Source organism: Platalea leucorodia (genome assembly GCF_965183815.1).
Source record: "Platalea leucorodia genome assembly, chromosome: 8".
Lineage (NCBI taxonomy): Eukaryota > Metazoa > Chordata > Aves > Pelecaniformes > Threskiornithidae > Platalea > Platalea leucorodia.
This window is the reverse complement of record NC_138830.1, coordinates 13161696-13179536: the sequence shown is the minus strand read 5'-3', so window position 1 is coordinate 13179536 and position 17841 is coordinate 13161696. Positions and strand designations below refer to the sequence as shown.

The following is a 17841-nucleotide window of genomic DNA, read 5'->3' as shown; positions in this document are numbered from 1 at the left end:
TCGGTCAGAGAGCTTTTGGCGGGATCAGTAAGTGCCTCGTGGCTCAAAGGTGATTTGGCATCAAGGACACCACTCGTACAGAGCGAAGACCTATGTGAAAACAGCCACGTGTTCGCATCACGCACAGCCTCACGTGCAAGGCTGCGGGTGGCTATTTGCAACTGCTCAGGGCCAGGCCCTAGCTCGCTGAGAACAAGGAGAGCACGTTGGACATTCCTGTGAATATTAAACATTTGCTAAAAGGGCAGGATGAAGTCTTCCCTCACACATGAGTGAAACCTCTCCGTGCCATCTCATGTTGTGCTGTACGTCTTGTCCTCCTCCTGCTGGCATCCATCCAGGACAGTGTAATTAGAGGACACATGGCGTGACAAGAGCAAACAATACGGCAAATACACACAGATCAACGGCCCCAGCTGCACAAGCATCAGGGTCCCAGCACAAGCAAACAAAGGTGCTGAAGAAAGCCAGCAGCTCCCTGGACACTGAATGATAATGGGAAACTCTCCAAAGCAAAGACTGGGACCAAAACAGTTCACGCACTGATCGGAAAATTAGCAGGTCTCCCAAGATGCTGATCTGTATACGTGGCACGAGCAGATTTGCAAATAACCCAGATAAAGAGAGTAATGGATATATGCAATGGCCTTCCACAACACAGGGGACTGCAGAAACTGGTAAGCCTAACAGGCTCTTGGCTTGGGGAAAAAGTGAAAAAAGGAAGGACTGCTGGTCTTACAGGCCAGGGTGCTAAGGAAACAGGAAAGGAAATAGCAATGAACTGCTAGAACTCACTGCTGCAAGAAATAACCAGGACAAAGACTGCTGGGTCAACAGAGCACCGAACACGATGGAGGCCTGGCCCTGGTCTTGACCTGTAGCTTCTAGGTTAAAACATGTTCATGTTAAAACATGAATAATGAGGGAGGGAAATGCTGAAGGTCGACCCTACAAGGTGCCTGATGCTTTCAACAAAAGCCAGCCAGTTGCACAAATTCCTTCTTATATGTTAGAAGATGCAAGAGAGAGAGACGTAGAGTGAGAAGGGAACATGTACATTCATGAGTCAGCTAGTATTAATGTATGTTGTGGCAGCAAGAGAGTGAGAACAGGGAGAGATCAAACAAGCAGGGCTGACTATGCCTTGAGCTACACTCAAAGCCTTTCTTGAGGTTTGCTCTTTCAATGCCATCCACAGGAGGAATTTTGGGCTTGCTCCATCATCAGGCTGCCCTAGCCTTTGGACTAAGACAAGGTAGAGATAAACTTACATGCTGTGTGGACAGAGCTGTCCCCTAATAAACAACACAAACAAATGATTCATTGAGATATCGTTTTACTAAAGGCGGCTGGTGACTGCTGGCTGCCTCCTTTCCCTTGTGCTCTGAAACAAGCAGACAAGGCAGCTGTGCTCTGATGTGCAAAGACACACACACACACAAACCCACCCGTGTCTGCTTTGCTCGCTGCCCCGTGCCTGTGCATCCCAGCCAGTGAGGCAATGTCGTTCTGTAGCATCACCTGAAAGACATCCCAACTCCAGCTTCTGGCCTAGGCTCACCTGTGGTGCCCAGCAGCTCCCAGGAGGACACCCAGACATGCCCTTTTCCCTCAGAGCTTCTCTGACAACCCAGCACAGCAGGAACAAAGGAAAACTGAAAGACTCACTGAAACTTGGATTTGGCGGTTTGGATGGCCTCACACAACAACCCTCAAACCTGACAGGTGCCATCACAACTTCTCCTTTTAAGAGGAAGCACAGACCGCTGCGTGTCAAAACCTCTGGGTTCACTTCCCCACTTCAGCACCAACTCGCTCTTTGGACTTGGGCATGTTAATTAACTCAAGTAAGGTTTGGTTTCCCCGTCTGCATGATGAATGCTGGCTATTCAGAGGCATTCTTATGGTCCTTCACTGTTTGCACACAGAAGACCCCAGGCTTCTTCTCTTGCAGGTAGATTTAGAGATCCCACCAGGGTCCCTATGAAAGAAGAATGAGCCACTTGAATCGCACATGCCTGGAGCAACCAGGCCTATGTGGGAAATCGGTGTGGAACAGCTCATCCACAGTAACCCCCCAGGAGGAAGGAAGGTAGTACAGGGTCCAAGCCGTCAAACCAAGATGGCAAATTCTTTGGTCAGAGTGTGCTAAAGGCTGACATTAGGCCACTTAAACTAACCCACATTTTGGTTGAAAACAACTCATTGCCCATGTTCAGCTGAAGGCCGTAAGTTGCAGTCCTTAGCGTTGGTACTTTGAACTTCTTGGATAGGAGGCACAAAAGGAGCAGAAATCATGGGTGATCACAGGTGAACAGCCAACACTGAAAACAGGGGTAGAGCTCTAGAATTGCAATTACCCTGCTGATATCTGCCTACATACATGCGCTTGCATGTGGCTGTTAACATCCCACAGCAAACCCCAGACTCAACGTATGTCAGGAAGTTTCCAGGTTGCTTCCTTTTGTCAGGTAGGTTTTTATATTCATTCTTGTAGTCCCCTCATTTATGAGTCTTCATGGTTTTCCCAACACTCAAATCTCTTGGGCTCTTGCCAATCTAAATCTATCCAGTGGCAATCACACAGGTTTGAGGAAAACTGCACACCTTTGCTGAGGAACCACAGCCTCCTGCAATTCAAGTGAAAAACCAGTGTTGGGGAAGAAAGGCATCTGCAGAACAGCTGAGGCAGATATGAGCTGATACAAAACCATCAGCAATAAACTCTCATCAGCAAAAGCTCAGTGTAGCTGCCTTGCTCACTGTCATCACAATGCTCTGGACCTTGTATATTGAACCTCACACAGATATATTCATTGCTGAGGAGTGAACAGATGCTCTTGTGCAGAGCGTAAGAGAAGCAGGGAAAAACCTCTTCAAGAAAAATAGGATGTGACATACAGAGAAATCCTTCTGGAAAAAAACACGAGTAGGGGGCTTGGAAAGAAAGCTTAGGAAGAAACACGTATCTGTAAAAATGGCCCAAGTTTTCAATATTATTTCTGCTTTGTATCTGTGAGGATGCATGTTCACAACCAACCCCTTCTGACACCTATCGTTGCTCTCTACCTACACTACCAACAGTCTTTTCTGACCAGTCCCACATCACTGGTGGTGTCTGTGCACAAACAACCCCCATCAGCCACATCCCCCTCTGAAAGCTACAGCAAACCTCCCCAGAAATGGATGGGTAACCACTGTGGGGCGTCATTTACCTGAGCTGTTCTGTTACTGCATTCCTCTTCCTGCTTCTTTCCAAGAACTCACACACGGATACCTTGTTATATGGGAAGTAAAATCTCTGTTTGCTCAGAATCAATGTATCATGAAAGAAAGTATCGAAAAACGTTAAGGCTAGTATACACCAGTCCAAGCTCTCCTACATACCACCAAGTATAAGGTGTGGATTGCCCCAGAGCTAACCGTAAAGTCACTGCAACACCAGAATTAGGTTCAATGTGTAATTGTTTTAGGCAGGCAAGGAGTAACAGAAGAGGCTACTCTGTGATTTACTCGGTCTCCTAGTTGTTGCTTGAGAACCCCAGACGACAAACACTACCTTAGCCTCTGATCTATACTCCCAGCTGTTATTAAACCAACACAGTTGCTCCAAAGTTAATACAGCTATACCGACATCGCTCTGGTCCAATATACACATCACAAAATGGTAAGCTGTACATTACAACTCAAGTGCCTTCACAGGATAGATCAAACTCACTGCTAAAATATCATTCCATACATATTACATATTCTGTGTATGGGCTTCATATATGTGTTGTCATATCTGCTGCAGCTTTTTTGGATGTTTGCATGTTTCCATTCCTGGCTTCTCGTCTCATAAACTCCCAACAGCTGGAATTACTGTATGGAGATAGCCTGACTGAAGCTGCAAAACAGATCCTTTCATAAATGAGTTTGTTTTACAGCCTTCTAAAACCGAATGGGGCATAACATGGCCACCAAATGTCAGATGAACCATCCCAGATTGAACACCAAAGGAAACTGGTTGAACAATCCTGAACACTGGGCAACAACATTTATCCTCAGCCCCATTTCCCACATTCTTTGCATCTGGTTCACCATAAAACATGCAGATGCTTCAGTAACAGAAAAGCCCAGAATGCTAGTAGTCATGCCTGGTCTCACTGGGAAAGCCCCATGCTTGGCAACAAAACAAAACAGGGACTTATGCCATGGCAAGGCATTGTCTATTCCTTCTCTAAGCACACACTCAGCAGATAAGAAAGTGGGCCACATTCACCCTAAATCCCACCAAAGCCCTTAGACCCAGACAAGGTCAGAACACTGCATCGTTCCCCAAGGCTCGCATGTATATACCTCACTATCCTAAAGCTACCTCATCCTTAAAACCATATGACTTGGTTAATTAATGCATTCTCCACCTCTGAGGCAACCTTTTTATCTCCTCAGCACAGGTACCTAGCTATCCCTCTGTCACTGCATCAAGATGCAGACCAATGGAGGAGAAAGCCATGTGGCTGCTACCCGTGTGTGCCTGGCTGAGTTATTTTCTCCCTCCGTGAGTATGGGGAAACATCCATAAAAGCAGGATATTGCTGTATGCCTTTCAGAGGCCTTGTGAAGAATTTAGTTAAGATTCATAAGAGGGCTCTGAAAATATAAAACAGTACGTAAATGCTAAAAGTTAACTGTTTTTAATAGCCACAGATTTAAGAGGTCTTTTCTTCGTTTCCATACAAAGGTGCAGAAATACCCTTCATTGCAAATAACCACTGTGCCTGCTGTGAGAGGCTCTGCACATGATTTCAATTGCCTTTCACATAGAAAATAGGAATAATACTTTGCATTTATAGACTTTAAAACTACTTTGCAGACAATCAAGTCTCAAAAACCCCACTGTGATACAGGAGGCAAACATTATATCCGTTTTACAGAGGAAACTAAGAGGGAAAAAGGTTAAACTACCTAGCCTAGAGCCAGAAAGGAGACATTTGACAAATCAGGCATGCTAGCAAGGCCTATCTAGACCCACACTTGCTCTTCTTAGTAAACAGTTAACTCTTCTGCTCCCAAACTTCTACACAGCAGGGCGCACACACTACATGGCAAGAGTGGCCACAGCATTTATCTGTATTACCAGCATATTTCATCTTCTATAGATACTTCTGTTGACCACAGAGAGTGCCTGGAATTGTGTGAGGCTGCTTATTCCATTTTCTAGCATGTGTGGCAGTAGAAAAGTTGTTGACAACTAAAAGTTAACCAAACATTTATTTTTAGAACCTAAGTCCGATGTTATAGTGTCTGGACTCATAACTACCCATTTCTCTGACATTAAGCTGAGCTACCACATAAGAAAATTGCTAGAATGATAGTATTTCCAGGGCATACTGAGTCACTGTCCAACATCTAAAATAGGAAATAAAATAATTTCTCAGAAACTGTCAGCACAGTGGGAGGCAAAGTTTGCAGGAACTCAGCTTGTGTAGAAAAATTCAGGTTTCTACTCTAAAATAGGTCCCTCAGCACTAAACACACTTTTTTAAAATTTTCCGATGATAGAAAAACAATTAGGTCCCATCGTATTGATTTCTTGGCATTATCTAGTATTTAGAACAATTATTAAGCAACACTAGCAAAATTATAACGGTAATAACCAGCAAGCAGCAGCAGCACTGTGTAGACTCAGAAGCACATATCATTTTTTCCTTTGATGTGATGCATCTTAGTGATGTCCCATGGTCCCTGGCTGGAGGCACTCTCTGTCCAGTCCCTAGAGAAAGATGCTCATGAATCTCGTCCCCCCTACAGCAGGAATTCCCAGCCCAAGTGAGACCACCTCGGCTTGCCTCCTCAACGGCTCATGGGGAATGCTAATGTGAAAGGGTAGGAAAGTCCCTAGGGCAGTGGTTTTCTGCCTCTTTTCATTTGCATACCATTTTTTATTTCTCCCTTGGACATGCAAGCCCCCACATAATGAATTTAAGCTTCCGACAACAGCATAGGTCAGGGGGAAGTACAGCTCAGAAGTGATTTGCTGACACTTGGGATTTGCAAGGTGAAAGCCACTGATCTACTGTACAAGTATGGGATAGCCTGGCGTCGAGAGAAGCAGCTGTCTATGGTCCCACAGTTAATGATTAACTCCTAAATGGAAGCAGAAGGGCTGATGAGGGTTTACAACTACATGTCCTTTGTATCCTTTTTAAAAGGAGAAACAGATGTTTCCAACCACCACAAACCTCCATTCCACAAATCTCTTGCTCTGGCTGTTACCTTGGGGCAGTGACTTCCAAAAGCTGAATTAACAAACAAATTAATTGTTTTGCTGAAAGTTTCAGAAGAGTCTGGAGCAGAGAGTCAGAGGTTGAACGCATTCCCTCACAGAGCAGCACATCTCCTGCCTGCTCAGAAGGCAGGAGACAGCATGGGAAAATCCTGTCCTGACACTGCTTTTTCTGCTGGTAATCAGGGTCTTCAAGACTGCCAGTTCAACTGGAGAAGAGCCCTAGAAAGTCTTCTGCTTCGTCAGTGACATGGTCTCAAGTATAAACCCCATCTCATCTGTCAAAGTACACAGTCTGGATGCTTTTGCTAGCGTTAATTTAAATTTCTAATCAAACACCAGACCCTACCAACTTGTGTAATGATGATGAAGTTAATTTTATCTGAGACTCTTGGGTTTCCCCTCCCCTTTTTCTCTCCCACTTTAAATTGATGCCACCTTGATTTAAAAAAAAAAAAAAAGGAGGGGGGCATTTTTGAGTGCTTCCTGCAGATATGCGTTTGTATGCATTTTCCATCTTTTAACTAACAAACAGGAGGAAAAAAAAAGTTAATTTTGCTAGCAGCCTGCTGTGTTATAAATAAAAATAATAGGTACATTCACAGATTTTGAACTTTTTACAGCCACTGCTGCAAAAAGCAATTTTAATTTATAACCACGGAGTCTTGCAAAACATATAACGAAGACATAATAAAATGGAATGTTTATCCTGTGGCTCCCATTAGACCTCTTCCGTTCGATGGTTGTAACTAATGACTTGTTTTTCCACTTTTGTATTGGAAGCCTTATTATTGGGCTGCACAGAGCATACCTTATTTGATTTCCCTAGCAATGCCTGCATCTCTTGCTGAAGCCTGCAATTAGATGTTTATGAAATAATATTAAAAAGCTGCATAATCTCGTCTGTGGTCAAAAATTAAACAACAACAACAAAAAAAAAAAGCCAGCAACAAACCAGCCCTGTTTGTATAATATTATACTGAGTACAATAGACTAATGTTCACTCCAGTGCATGTGTCCTTTTGACTAACCACTTCTATCTGACAACCTTTTTTTGGCAACAGAACACATTGTACTTTTTGGATAATTGACTGTGGAATATAATGTTGTTTATTCAAAAGCGGGTCACACAGAACTGAGCTTCCAGTTGTCTTTATCGTTTTACCTTTCATATCTTCATGCTGTTTAAATTTATGCTGAATTTGTTTTAATTACACATATGGTTCTAATTGCTGTGCTGTATTTATTCACCAGAAGGTGACCTGTTGATGAAAGAGTAAAGAAAGATGGGTGGGAAGCTGAATTCAGATTTGGAGACTATATTTGGACATATTTATTGGTGAGCAGTCTCACAAAGAAACAAACACAAGCACATGCATTTCCAACACCCTCTGTTATCTACAGGGCGATGTTTGCCTGCAATACAACTGTGTTGTTTCTTCCTACTTAAAATCTACTAGAAAGACTCATCCACCACTTGCTCAGTGATACAGAAATTCAGCAGCAGGAAAAGCCCCAATTTTAAGCTTAAGCCTTGGGGGACAAGCACCCTCAGGGAAAATGATGTGGAAACACATAGAAGTCACAAAAAATGTAGATTATGGGAAATGCAATTAAAGAAACAAGTTCAGGAGAAAGTTTTAACTGAAATATTCAAATGAGGCCATGCAAGAATTTATGTGTTTCTAAAGCATGTTCTTGGTATGCAGCCTAGGGGAAGAGAGGTCACACATAAGTGTTGCTTAACAGGAGGGAGAAAGGACTTTGATGTGGCAAAGGAAAGAGAAGAGCCTTCTAACACAAGCTGGAGAAGGAGGTGCAGGGCACCTCTCTGATGCTGATCATCAGACCAGGGGAACACAATAGTCACCTGGGACTTTAAGTCTGCAAGATACTCGTGAAACTGAGGTTTACAAGAGTACAAATGTTGCACGGCACTTCTTCATGGAGACTTCTTCTGTCATCTGACTTAGACCGAAAAATAAAACGCACTGGGCTTCCTGGTGACAGCCCAGAAGGAATCCATCAGTGGCATATACACAGCAGGAACTTCCTTGGCCACTTACACATTTTTTTTCCCTGAAAAAGCCATGAGTTTTCATTTCAAGGTCTCTCACAGCAACAACAGAAAAGAAGGTGATTCATTTAATGAGCGACCAGCTCTCACAAAGCTGGAGGAAACCCCTGAAAAAAATATCCTTCAGGTGTTGGTAAAACAGAATCTAACTAGGCAATAACAGGATGAAAATTATTATAGCTAATCTGCTCTATTATAGCTCAGGTGTGGTTCCATTTTACTGATGACTAAAGTAATCCTAATACGTCAGTTTAAGTTACTGCCAATTTATTTGAGGAAATTTTGTTTGTTTGTTTAGAAAAAGATTTAAATGGGGGGGGGGGGGGAGGGATGAGTGATACTGGCAGTAATAATAATTCCTCTGTCTGTGCTGGTGCTAAACCACACTGTGGAAAATCCTTGCTAATGCTAGACTGATCAGCTAACACACAGCAGCTCTGCTCTTCTAATTTGTTTTACGTAGCTGACTTTAGACGACACATTTCAATCTGGACTATTTTGAGGATCCATGTACAACTAAGTCACTGCCCTATTAGTGTGGATAAAGAGGCATATGAATACTACTCTGCTACAAGCAAGGCACAGTTCATCTGATATTTTTTCAAGCAGAGAGAATACACTGTGTCTGGAAGAAAGAAGAAAATGTGATTGGAAAGTTTAGAGCCCTTAAATTAATTCCCTAGACAAGAAGTTGAGGCACCATATTCATAATACCATGTTATGTAACTTGTTCTGGAGCCAGGCAGCTACTAAGTGAAATAGTGTGAGTTATAAAAACAAAATATTGTTGTGAAAACAATTTTACAGCTTTATAATTCACTATTATTTTCATTTAAGAACAAAACTGTCAGTATAATTGCAGATTCCGTTTGCCTTGCAGGAGTTCTTTCAGCTTGTGTGATAGGAAACCTCTTCTTTTTTTTTTTAACTTTTTTTTTTTCCCCAAAGGCTGCTATTTAATTTACTATATTGTGTTTCTTTATAGTTATTCAGAGCTAAATCGTAACAGGAAGCCCATTATGCAGGGTCCTAAGTCAGTTTAGTACCAGAACATTTATGATCAGTAAATGTAACCATATATTATCAACTATTTCTTACCATTACTCTTGGAGGAAAAAATACTATATCAGCAGCCATTATAGACTACCTTCTACTCTTTATAACTGAATATCTATTTTAGGTGGGACTCTACATGGCTTGCACTGATCACTATGCACCATAACCATTTTCTAACTTGCCTGCTCATAGAAATACTAGGCTCAAGTGTGAAGTTGTGGACAGCTATGCCTATCAATGGAGAAATGAATCATCTTTTAAATTGTGCACAGCTCCCTACACAAAGTGGTGCTTTAGTAATGAACCATTACTGTAATATGTGTACATGTGCTATTAAGAACTGGATTAAGACCACAAATATGCTTCACAGAGGTCAGTGGGAAAATCACCCAAACGTAGGGCAATCCACTCCAAATGACTTGACTAAAGCATCACATCACCCAAAGCACCACTATGATGTAAGCAGTTCCTTGTCTTAATACTAGCATTACCATCAGGTCATAAGCCCAAATAGTTTCACACCAACAGGACAGCCAGAGCCCTTCTCACCTCAAACAGAAGAGCCATCCAATGACACCAAGATGCTCCATGTCTCCTCATTCTCCCCAGCTTGGGCAAGTTTCCCTACCCATTCATGTCCTAGCTTCATTGCAATAAACTTGACGATGGCACAGAGGTTATTTGATAGAAGAACAGCTTCACCATGTGCTCTGGTGCCTTGGCTTTGGAAGAATTACAATGTGCTTGGACTCCAGTGTATTTTAAAATGGAAGGAAACAGCTCCTCCAGTAATCAGCAGCACCATCACACGCAACAGCCAGAGTATGCCTGCCAACAAATTAAGTGGCACTCACTTTTATGGGTGGTGCTGTTTGAACTGAAAGCTGTAACCCGGTAGCAAGGCCAACTGTCCTTGCCTCATCGTGCTACAGACCAGACTGCCCATTAGAGACCTGAGCTCAGCCGGCCCCAGGGTTCAGGCAAGCACCATTGCTCGAAAACCAGCCAGCCTCCCCATCAGGTGTTCCTTTCCACCTATAGGTAAATACACGCTCACTACATTTTATGGCCTCAGATACAAAATCCTTATCTGTTAGACTGTAACATGATCTGGCAGTATCTTGTCAAGGTAGACACTTGGTTGTCAAGAGTTAAACAGCACAGAAACAGAGCCCTTAATTAACTTCAAGGTTGCCCCATGCCTTATCATGTATGGAGGCATTGTCCTCAGCTTATTTTAAGAAGGAGCAAGAAAGAACATCCAGGTATTATGCCAAAAGCCTCTTTCTCAATTATTCCTCTTATATTACTAACCCATTGTGGCTGACTAAAGGCTAAAGCTGCAAAAGCTGCATCCTGAAGCTGTAAATTTAAGTTGGTTTCTCAGTATGTGCTGACCTGACTTACTCCTGTAACTGTAGGCTCCCTATTATCTTTAACTTTAAGGTAATTGTTTGGCAACTCGTCGTTTCTCTATTTCAGGAAAGCAACTCAAATATATGATTCCTAAGAGACAAATCTGATTAATTGCTCTGTCATCAGCTGGTTCCTGCTAGTATATGGAGTGCTTAAATAATAAAAATATAATACAAAGAACAAACAGTAAAGTTCTGAAACGAAAATGTTAAACACATTTCAAGCCGAGAATTGGGCTCTTTCAAAAGTTTAGGGTATAAACCAGGCTGTGTCAGATTCCTGCAGTCAGGATAAGCATGCCATTGTGAAAACACCTCTTTGCACCTCTTGTTAGCACCTTTTCACCCAAAAATCCTGAAGAAATCCACAAAGATTTTGATGCAGAGATTTGTAATACCTTGAAGAGGAAAACATCATTCTCAATGCTACAGAGTACCACCAAGTCCTAACTCTGAGCTTCTCATCTCATTGTTAGACACCACTGCCTTCTTCCCCTCCTCCTCGTTTTAACAGAAGCAACAGCATTTAATTTAATCCACCCAGAAGCAATGACAGAGTCAGCAGCTGATATACAGCTACTACTGGTTAGAACTTGGAATTACTGTTTTGTGAAGCATGTCAACATTTTGACATTTGTTGCTATTCTCAGGGTGGAAAGGAATTGCATATTCATCTGGAAATTTTGAAATGTCACATTGAAATCACAAATTCAACTCTGAATTTTGGAATTTCACCTTTTATTTCGTTTTACGTTAGCTTTCTGTCTTTTTTAATTCATTAAATGCCAAAGTATAATATTTTAAATAGGCCTTTTTCGTTTTACTTGGTTTTGCTTTATTTTAGCATTTTAAAACTATGGGAAGCCACTGTCACACTGACAGAAAACGAACTTCAATCATCATTTTACACCATTTCTGAATCCCATCCAGTGGAAATTTTCGATACATGACTTCTGGGAAGAGGACACTTGGGTGGAGATATGAGATTCTGGGGGAGAAGACACTCAGAGGGAGGCAGACAGTGTACAGCAAGCTGCCTGCCTTTCTCCGCAAGCAAAAAGCAACGCTAAGAAAGAATATATCCCTGTGACAGCAGGAGGGAATCTGGCAGATTGCATTTATTCATCTGCAGAGAACAAAAAATTCCTAGTCACTAGATTAACAGCAAACAGCAAGAGCATTAGTCTCAGTTCAAACACAAGTGCCGGAGGTATCTACTTTATGTGAGTGATGGCAGACTGTAAAAATTATTAAACCAGTACAAGAGAAGTGCATCAGTCATAGCAAAGAACACTGGTGAGCAGATGTTTCTGAGGCAAAGATGAAACTTCCAAGCGAATGTCTCCATCACAGGTATTAAATCAGTGGAAAAACTGACAAAACCTGTGTAAAATGAGAAAACAGAGAGCCGTCACAGTCCCCTTTTGGGCACTGCAAGTTTCATAAGACCGTGTCGATGCTGGTTGCAGCAGGCAGCAAAGAAACACCACCTCCGGCAGTGCGGAAACGATGCGGTGGTTGAGGTCTGCTAATCACGAGCAGCCACCACCACCTAAACCATGACAAAAGCATAAGCTGCCTCCTTAATTTTACCTCCTGATTTCCAGTTGTCTCCCCTCTTAATCTCCACGGTGCTCACCTAGAACAGTGCACAACACTGAAGGGCTGTCTGAAGAGGAGGTCATGCTCCATATGCACCGATGCCTGTACATATGTAAATGGGGACAACAGGACTCGTGGCTGGTGTGGACTAAGCACGTTAGGAAACTTGTGCGCTTGTGTCATTTTAGTGAAAACAGACACAGCTACCAAAGCGACACTGCTCCCCTACTCCTTCCAGCAAATCTGCAGCAAAGGAGCATGAATTTGGATGCTATATTAAATCAGAGCTACAAGACACTTTTGTCCTCCCCAAATTGGCAGATTGCTCTCAAGAGATCAATGTTTTTGTTAAGACTTCCACCATTCTGGACCAAAACCACAAGCTGTCTCCAGTGATTTCAGTGGCACCCAGTCTGGATGCCGAAAACGTGCAGGTTCCTTTGGGAGGGAATGTGGTTCCCCAGGCCTATGAGTAGATTCAGAAAGAGGAAGGAGAATACAAGGAATCTGAGACCTAAGAAGTGCAGACCTCCCAGGTGTCTACAGTGGCCACGCCTCAAATACACCAGGAGCCACATGAGGTCCCTGAAAGGTCCACAAAGCCACCTGGAAGACAGGCAATAGTGTCTCAAAACCACTCAAACATGACCAAAAACAGTGAAAGGACCTAGACCTATTTGGAGATATGAGAGCTCGACAAGGGCATTTGGTGTCTTAACCAGTCCAGCACAGAAACATTTGATGATAGCTGCGCTAATCAGTGGTGGTAGTTTCATCAACTCTGTTTTGGCCACCGGGCAAACTTGCAGGAATTCTCCATGTCAGAAACTGGCTTTGCCATTTTTGTTTTCTGCTGTGGACATCTTGGTGCCAGAAATCAGTGTACCTATGAGTCACCCTGGTCTTGTGCTCTCTGGCCTTTGGGAGGGGAGAAGTTAAGAGAGAGGCTTCAGACTTTGACTTGGTCTGAGCAGGCACAGCACCGCTGGCAAAAAACACAAGAGATGCCAGTTGTGCTACATGTTTCTGTGATGGTCTCATGACAACTCCACTGCTGCTCCCACAGAAATCCCCACCATCTACCACCCAGAGGAGAAAGCTCCTGTGGTTTTTGGCCAGGAATGCCCTGAAGCACATGAAGGTTTAAATGAGGGCATATACTCCACCAGTTCATTTCCTAACTAGGACATGGGCATTAATGCTAGACGGGGCGCTACAGAAGACTAAAATGCACAGAGGTTTCACATGGATGACGCTCACTTCCATAACTGGCCCAAGGACAGAATGCAACACAGCGTTGTGTGTGAGTAAAACTCATTGTTCTCAGTGGGCTTTAAGAACCAGTACAGATTATTTGCTGTTCCCATACCGATCCAGATTTATTTTGGATCAGCAGCGACTTCAACACGATTAGTACACAGCAAAAAACAGAGCCACAGTACCGTGAACCTCTTTCTAGCCAGAATGCAAAATAGAAACATTTTTTTTTTTTTTAACCTTTTAAAAACCCTAAACAAATTTAATGAAAAATTTTACCTCTCACAGTGATGGATCATGGTATGTACTAGAACTAAGGACCATGAACTTCTAATCTGAGATGGAGTTTTTACAACATCCTTAATATTTTGCACACGAAGTGTGTTCAAAATTAAGAATGCACTTTTTTGAATACATTTAGAAATTGTTCTATATTTCAAGATCATTCCCTTGGAAGAAGAAAAATTCCTAAAGGTCTTCTTGCATTTTATGTGTTATATATAAGTGCCTGCTTCTTACCCTGGCTTCTCAAATCAATTTCCTTAACTGAAAGGCCCCAAACCAACCTTGAAAACATAAAACAACAAAATGCAGAAGCCAGTTGCGTGTAGGAAAATACGTTATAATTCACATTGTAGCCAACAAGTCAAATTACAGTGACAATTCTCCCTATCAGATACCTGGCTCTAACATAGCCTTCCTTTTTTTCTCTTGAAATAAAATCATTCCACAGTTGATTTTATGAATGAGTTAGTCTGCAAAGGAAGAGAACAGAAGAAAACTGGACAACACTACTTCATTGGCAAAGCATACAATGTTTTATTACTGAGCATTTCCTGTTAGACTGTAAGATCACCTTCAATTCTTCACCAATTAAACTACATATGTTACAAAGCAGCAACCAAGCAGAGTCTGCCGCCAATATGTCAGAGAACAGTTGTATGTTCAACAGTGAAATAGGTAATAATGCAGATACTTAGCAAGCTTGAAGGGAATGAAGGTTCTGGAGGGATTTATCACCAAGCAGATAATAGTCTACTTGGCAGAAGAACTGGAATTGTTTTTGTAGAGATATATATGAAGTATTTCTGCATGTGTATTTGCAAACGCCACGTGCATGCACACAAACATATATATAGAAATATATATATATATGCATACATGAAACCCCAAACTTGAGCTAAATTAAATTGTCCCTCCAGCTTTGTAATGCAAATGAGACTAACAGGCTTGCGCTGTTTGTGGTTCGAGATGATTTGCGTTTCCATAGAGATGCTGACTGAACTAAAGTTTTTAAATTTTTTATATATATAAGCCTACTTGTATCTATAAAAGTCTAAATGTGGATCTGCTGTACCTCAGCACTTCCTCAGTGACTCCACTGGAATCACAGCAATTTACACGAGTTAAGGCTATGTGCAAATTTTGTGTCTTTCACTACTTTCCAGTCTGAGCTCTATACCAAGTACCTGCAGAGCTGAGAGTTTATTACTTCTTTCCCCACTCCTAGCTTCTTGGTAAGGAAGGGGAAGAAAAGAGAAAAAGCAGTTTCTTAGCTGCTAGTAGATAATATTTCAACAACTTGTGTAATTTATTGGCCTCTCTAAACTGTCTGGAGAAGCAGCTTTGCCCTCAAAAGTTCCCACTGTCAGGAAATGTGGAATTCAGGGAAAACAGTCTGTGTGCTTCTAGTGAAGGAAATGCCAGAAGGACAGACTTTCTCTTATGTGTCAGAAGCTTTTTCCCCTTTCTCTGTGAGCACCCATAAGCTGGAGAGCAGGGACATGCTGAGACAAGCCAGGGTGGGCCTGGGCAGCGATGGGTTCACCGCCTCCCCAACTGGTCTTGGCTATCTTCACCCTTTGGTGAAGCCTAAGCCTGTCATACACTATGAGGGGCCCACAAAGCTAAAGCTCCTGTCCCACCCCAGAGCCACATGAGAGACAGCCACCAGCAGAAGCAACAAAAGCCAGCCAGGGTGAAAGTTTGGGCAGAGAAACCAGGCAGACCAGTTTAACTTTCCATCTCAAATCGGCTTCGCTTTATGAGGTCTGGGTGCTGGTTCAAGTGGATGGAGGCCACTCGCTGTACCATCACCTGAGAGGAAAATCAGAGCTGAGCTCTGTGGGAACTCATTTCCATGTGGTTTCAGCGATAAGTGATTTTTGAACAGCAACACGCCAGAGGTCAACCTCCGCAATCGCTCTGAACCACAATCAAAACCAGCCTCTTGTGTACCTCCTATCTGCCTGAGGAAGGATTTGTCCGGCGAACCAGAGGTGTCTGCAAGCACATGGAGCAGAAGCTCACACCCAACCTCTCGTTTCATCTTGGGAAGGCCCGGAAGGTAAGACCCAAGTTCAGTGAAGCCATACGGAGGTACGGCCAGCGAGCTCCTCGGGTAACGTCATGTCAGAGGGACGAAACCTCCCTCCTGCCCGCAGGGTGACACCGCGCCTCCGCATGTGACACCGTCTCGCCCTTCGAGGCTGACAACATTTCTAAGCCCCGACAAAAGCCTCTTTTCAAACCAGACGAGAGCTCCCTACTTCCAGCTTTTAAGAAGCCATATGGAGGGAGACTTGCCCCAAGTCCCCACAGCCACCATTTAACGCCCCCACGCTGCCTTTCAGGAAGGGTCCCAGGACACATTCAGCCGTGCGGCTCTCCGCTCCCCTGGGAGGCCAGCAAGCACCCGCATCTCCTACCTTTTGCTGCATGGAGGGCGGCTGCGGGGCCAGCACCGGGTCAGTGATGTAGGTCTTCTTCGTGCCGGATGGCTGGTAGAGGCCAGGAGGAGCCTGGCCCACGGTGTTACTGGCAGGATACGCTGGCTCGGCCTTCCAGGTGCTCTGTGGCACATAGGGCGCTTCGGAGCCATTCCTCCCCCCGTACCCCCCATAGTAGGGGTCCTGGTAGCGGCCCTGTGGAGGTGCATAGCCATAGGCGGGCTCCGAGGGCCGGGGGGGCGGCGGGGCGTAGCCATAGTCAGGCCCGCGGGGCTGTGGAGGGCCGTACTGCGGGGCACCAGGCGGGCGGGCCGGCGGGGGAGCGTAGGGCTGGCCGGGCCCGAGGCTGCCGTAGTGCGCGGGCTGTGGGCCGGGCGGCTGGTAGTGCGGGCTGGGCTGCGCTGTCCTCACCTGGACGTTGAAGGCCGGGCGGCTCGGGGTGGAGGCCGTGGCGTAGGAGGCAGGCACTGGCTGCGGCTTCAGGGTGCCGACGGGAGTCACCGGGATGGGCGCCGGCTGCCCCGGGCCCTTAGCGGTGGACTTCTTGGTGGCGGTGAGGGGAGGCTGGTTGGGGATGATCATCCGCTTGTGGCCGGTGACGGGGGTGGACACGGATGGGGTGGTGGCAGCGGAGCTGCTCGAGGTCCCGGAGCCCTAGGGAGCAAGGAGAGAGAGCTGCAGTGTCAGCAGGCATCAGGCCGAGCAGTGAGGGGTTAAGTGGAAATAGGGGTTTTACAATAACATCTGCACAGCAACTCAAACTGCTTAGGAAAGCAAGAATGTACCTGAGACCACACGTTATAAAAGGGTAATAGCAACCTTTCCCTGCTCTGATAGAACAGGGACGGCACCGCAGCAGCCGAGCAGAACTGCCGCGTATGCCGTTTCATCTCTCCTTGGAGTTTTCTCCTCCGCGTCAAAACAAACAAACAAACAAACAAACAAAAAAGCGATAAACGCAAGATAAAGGGAGACTTGCTGGAGAATAATTAGGAGAAAACCCATGCATTCCTGTGAAAATGGAGAGTGTTTTGAAAAAGAGAAAAAATGAGATTACAGTCTCTACGGAGACACGGAATTCCTTGGGTTCCTAGTGCACTTGTAGGGTACTGCCCCCGATTAGGGAGCTCCTTTAAGAACACAGGAGGCAGCAGAATGGGATGGCCTAAAAGCAGCTCCCAAACCATAAGAATTAACTTAGATAAAAGCAAAATACAGAGGTGTCCCTGTCCCTGGCTCTGCTCCTAAGCACTGCTGGTTGAAAGCCTGGAGTGACCCCAGAGAAGGCAAATGTTACCCATGGCTCATTAAAGGGCAGAAAGCAGGCCAGGATTCCCGAGCTTCATAAGTCAGCTCCTGCCACGGAGCCATGTAACCCTGCACCGGCGCCCCGGGCACAGCAGTGCTTGGGCAGCCAGGGAAGAGGTTCAGAGCAAG

At 44.4% G+C, this 17841-nt stretch overlaps 1 protein-coding gene across 11 annotated transcripts in view; it reads right to left on the bottom strand.

The window, feature by feature from the left end:
- The window catches only part of LPP (LIM domain containing preferred translocation partner in lipoma), a 351697-nt gene that overhangs the window by 114191 nt on the left and 219665 nt on the right, over positions 1-17841 (bottom strand). For 9 of the 11 annotated variants that reach the window (XM_082320729.1, XM_082320728.1, XM_082320732.1 and 6 more), the window contains one exon: positions 16384-17058. In XM_082320729.1, coding sequence (XP_082176855.1) covers positions 16384-17058 — 675 coding nt within the window. The remainder of the gene's footprint in view (positions 1-16383; positions 17059-17841) is intronic. The other 2 variants (XM_082320725.1, XM_082320726.1) reach the window with 2 other exon arrangements.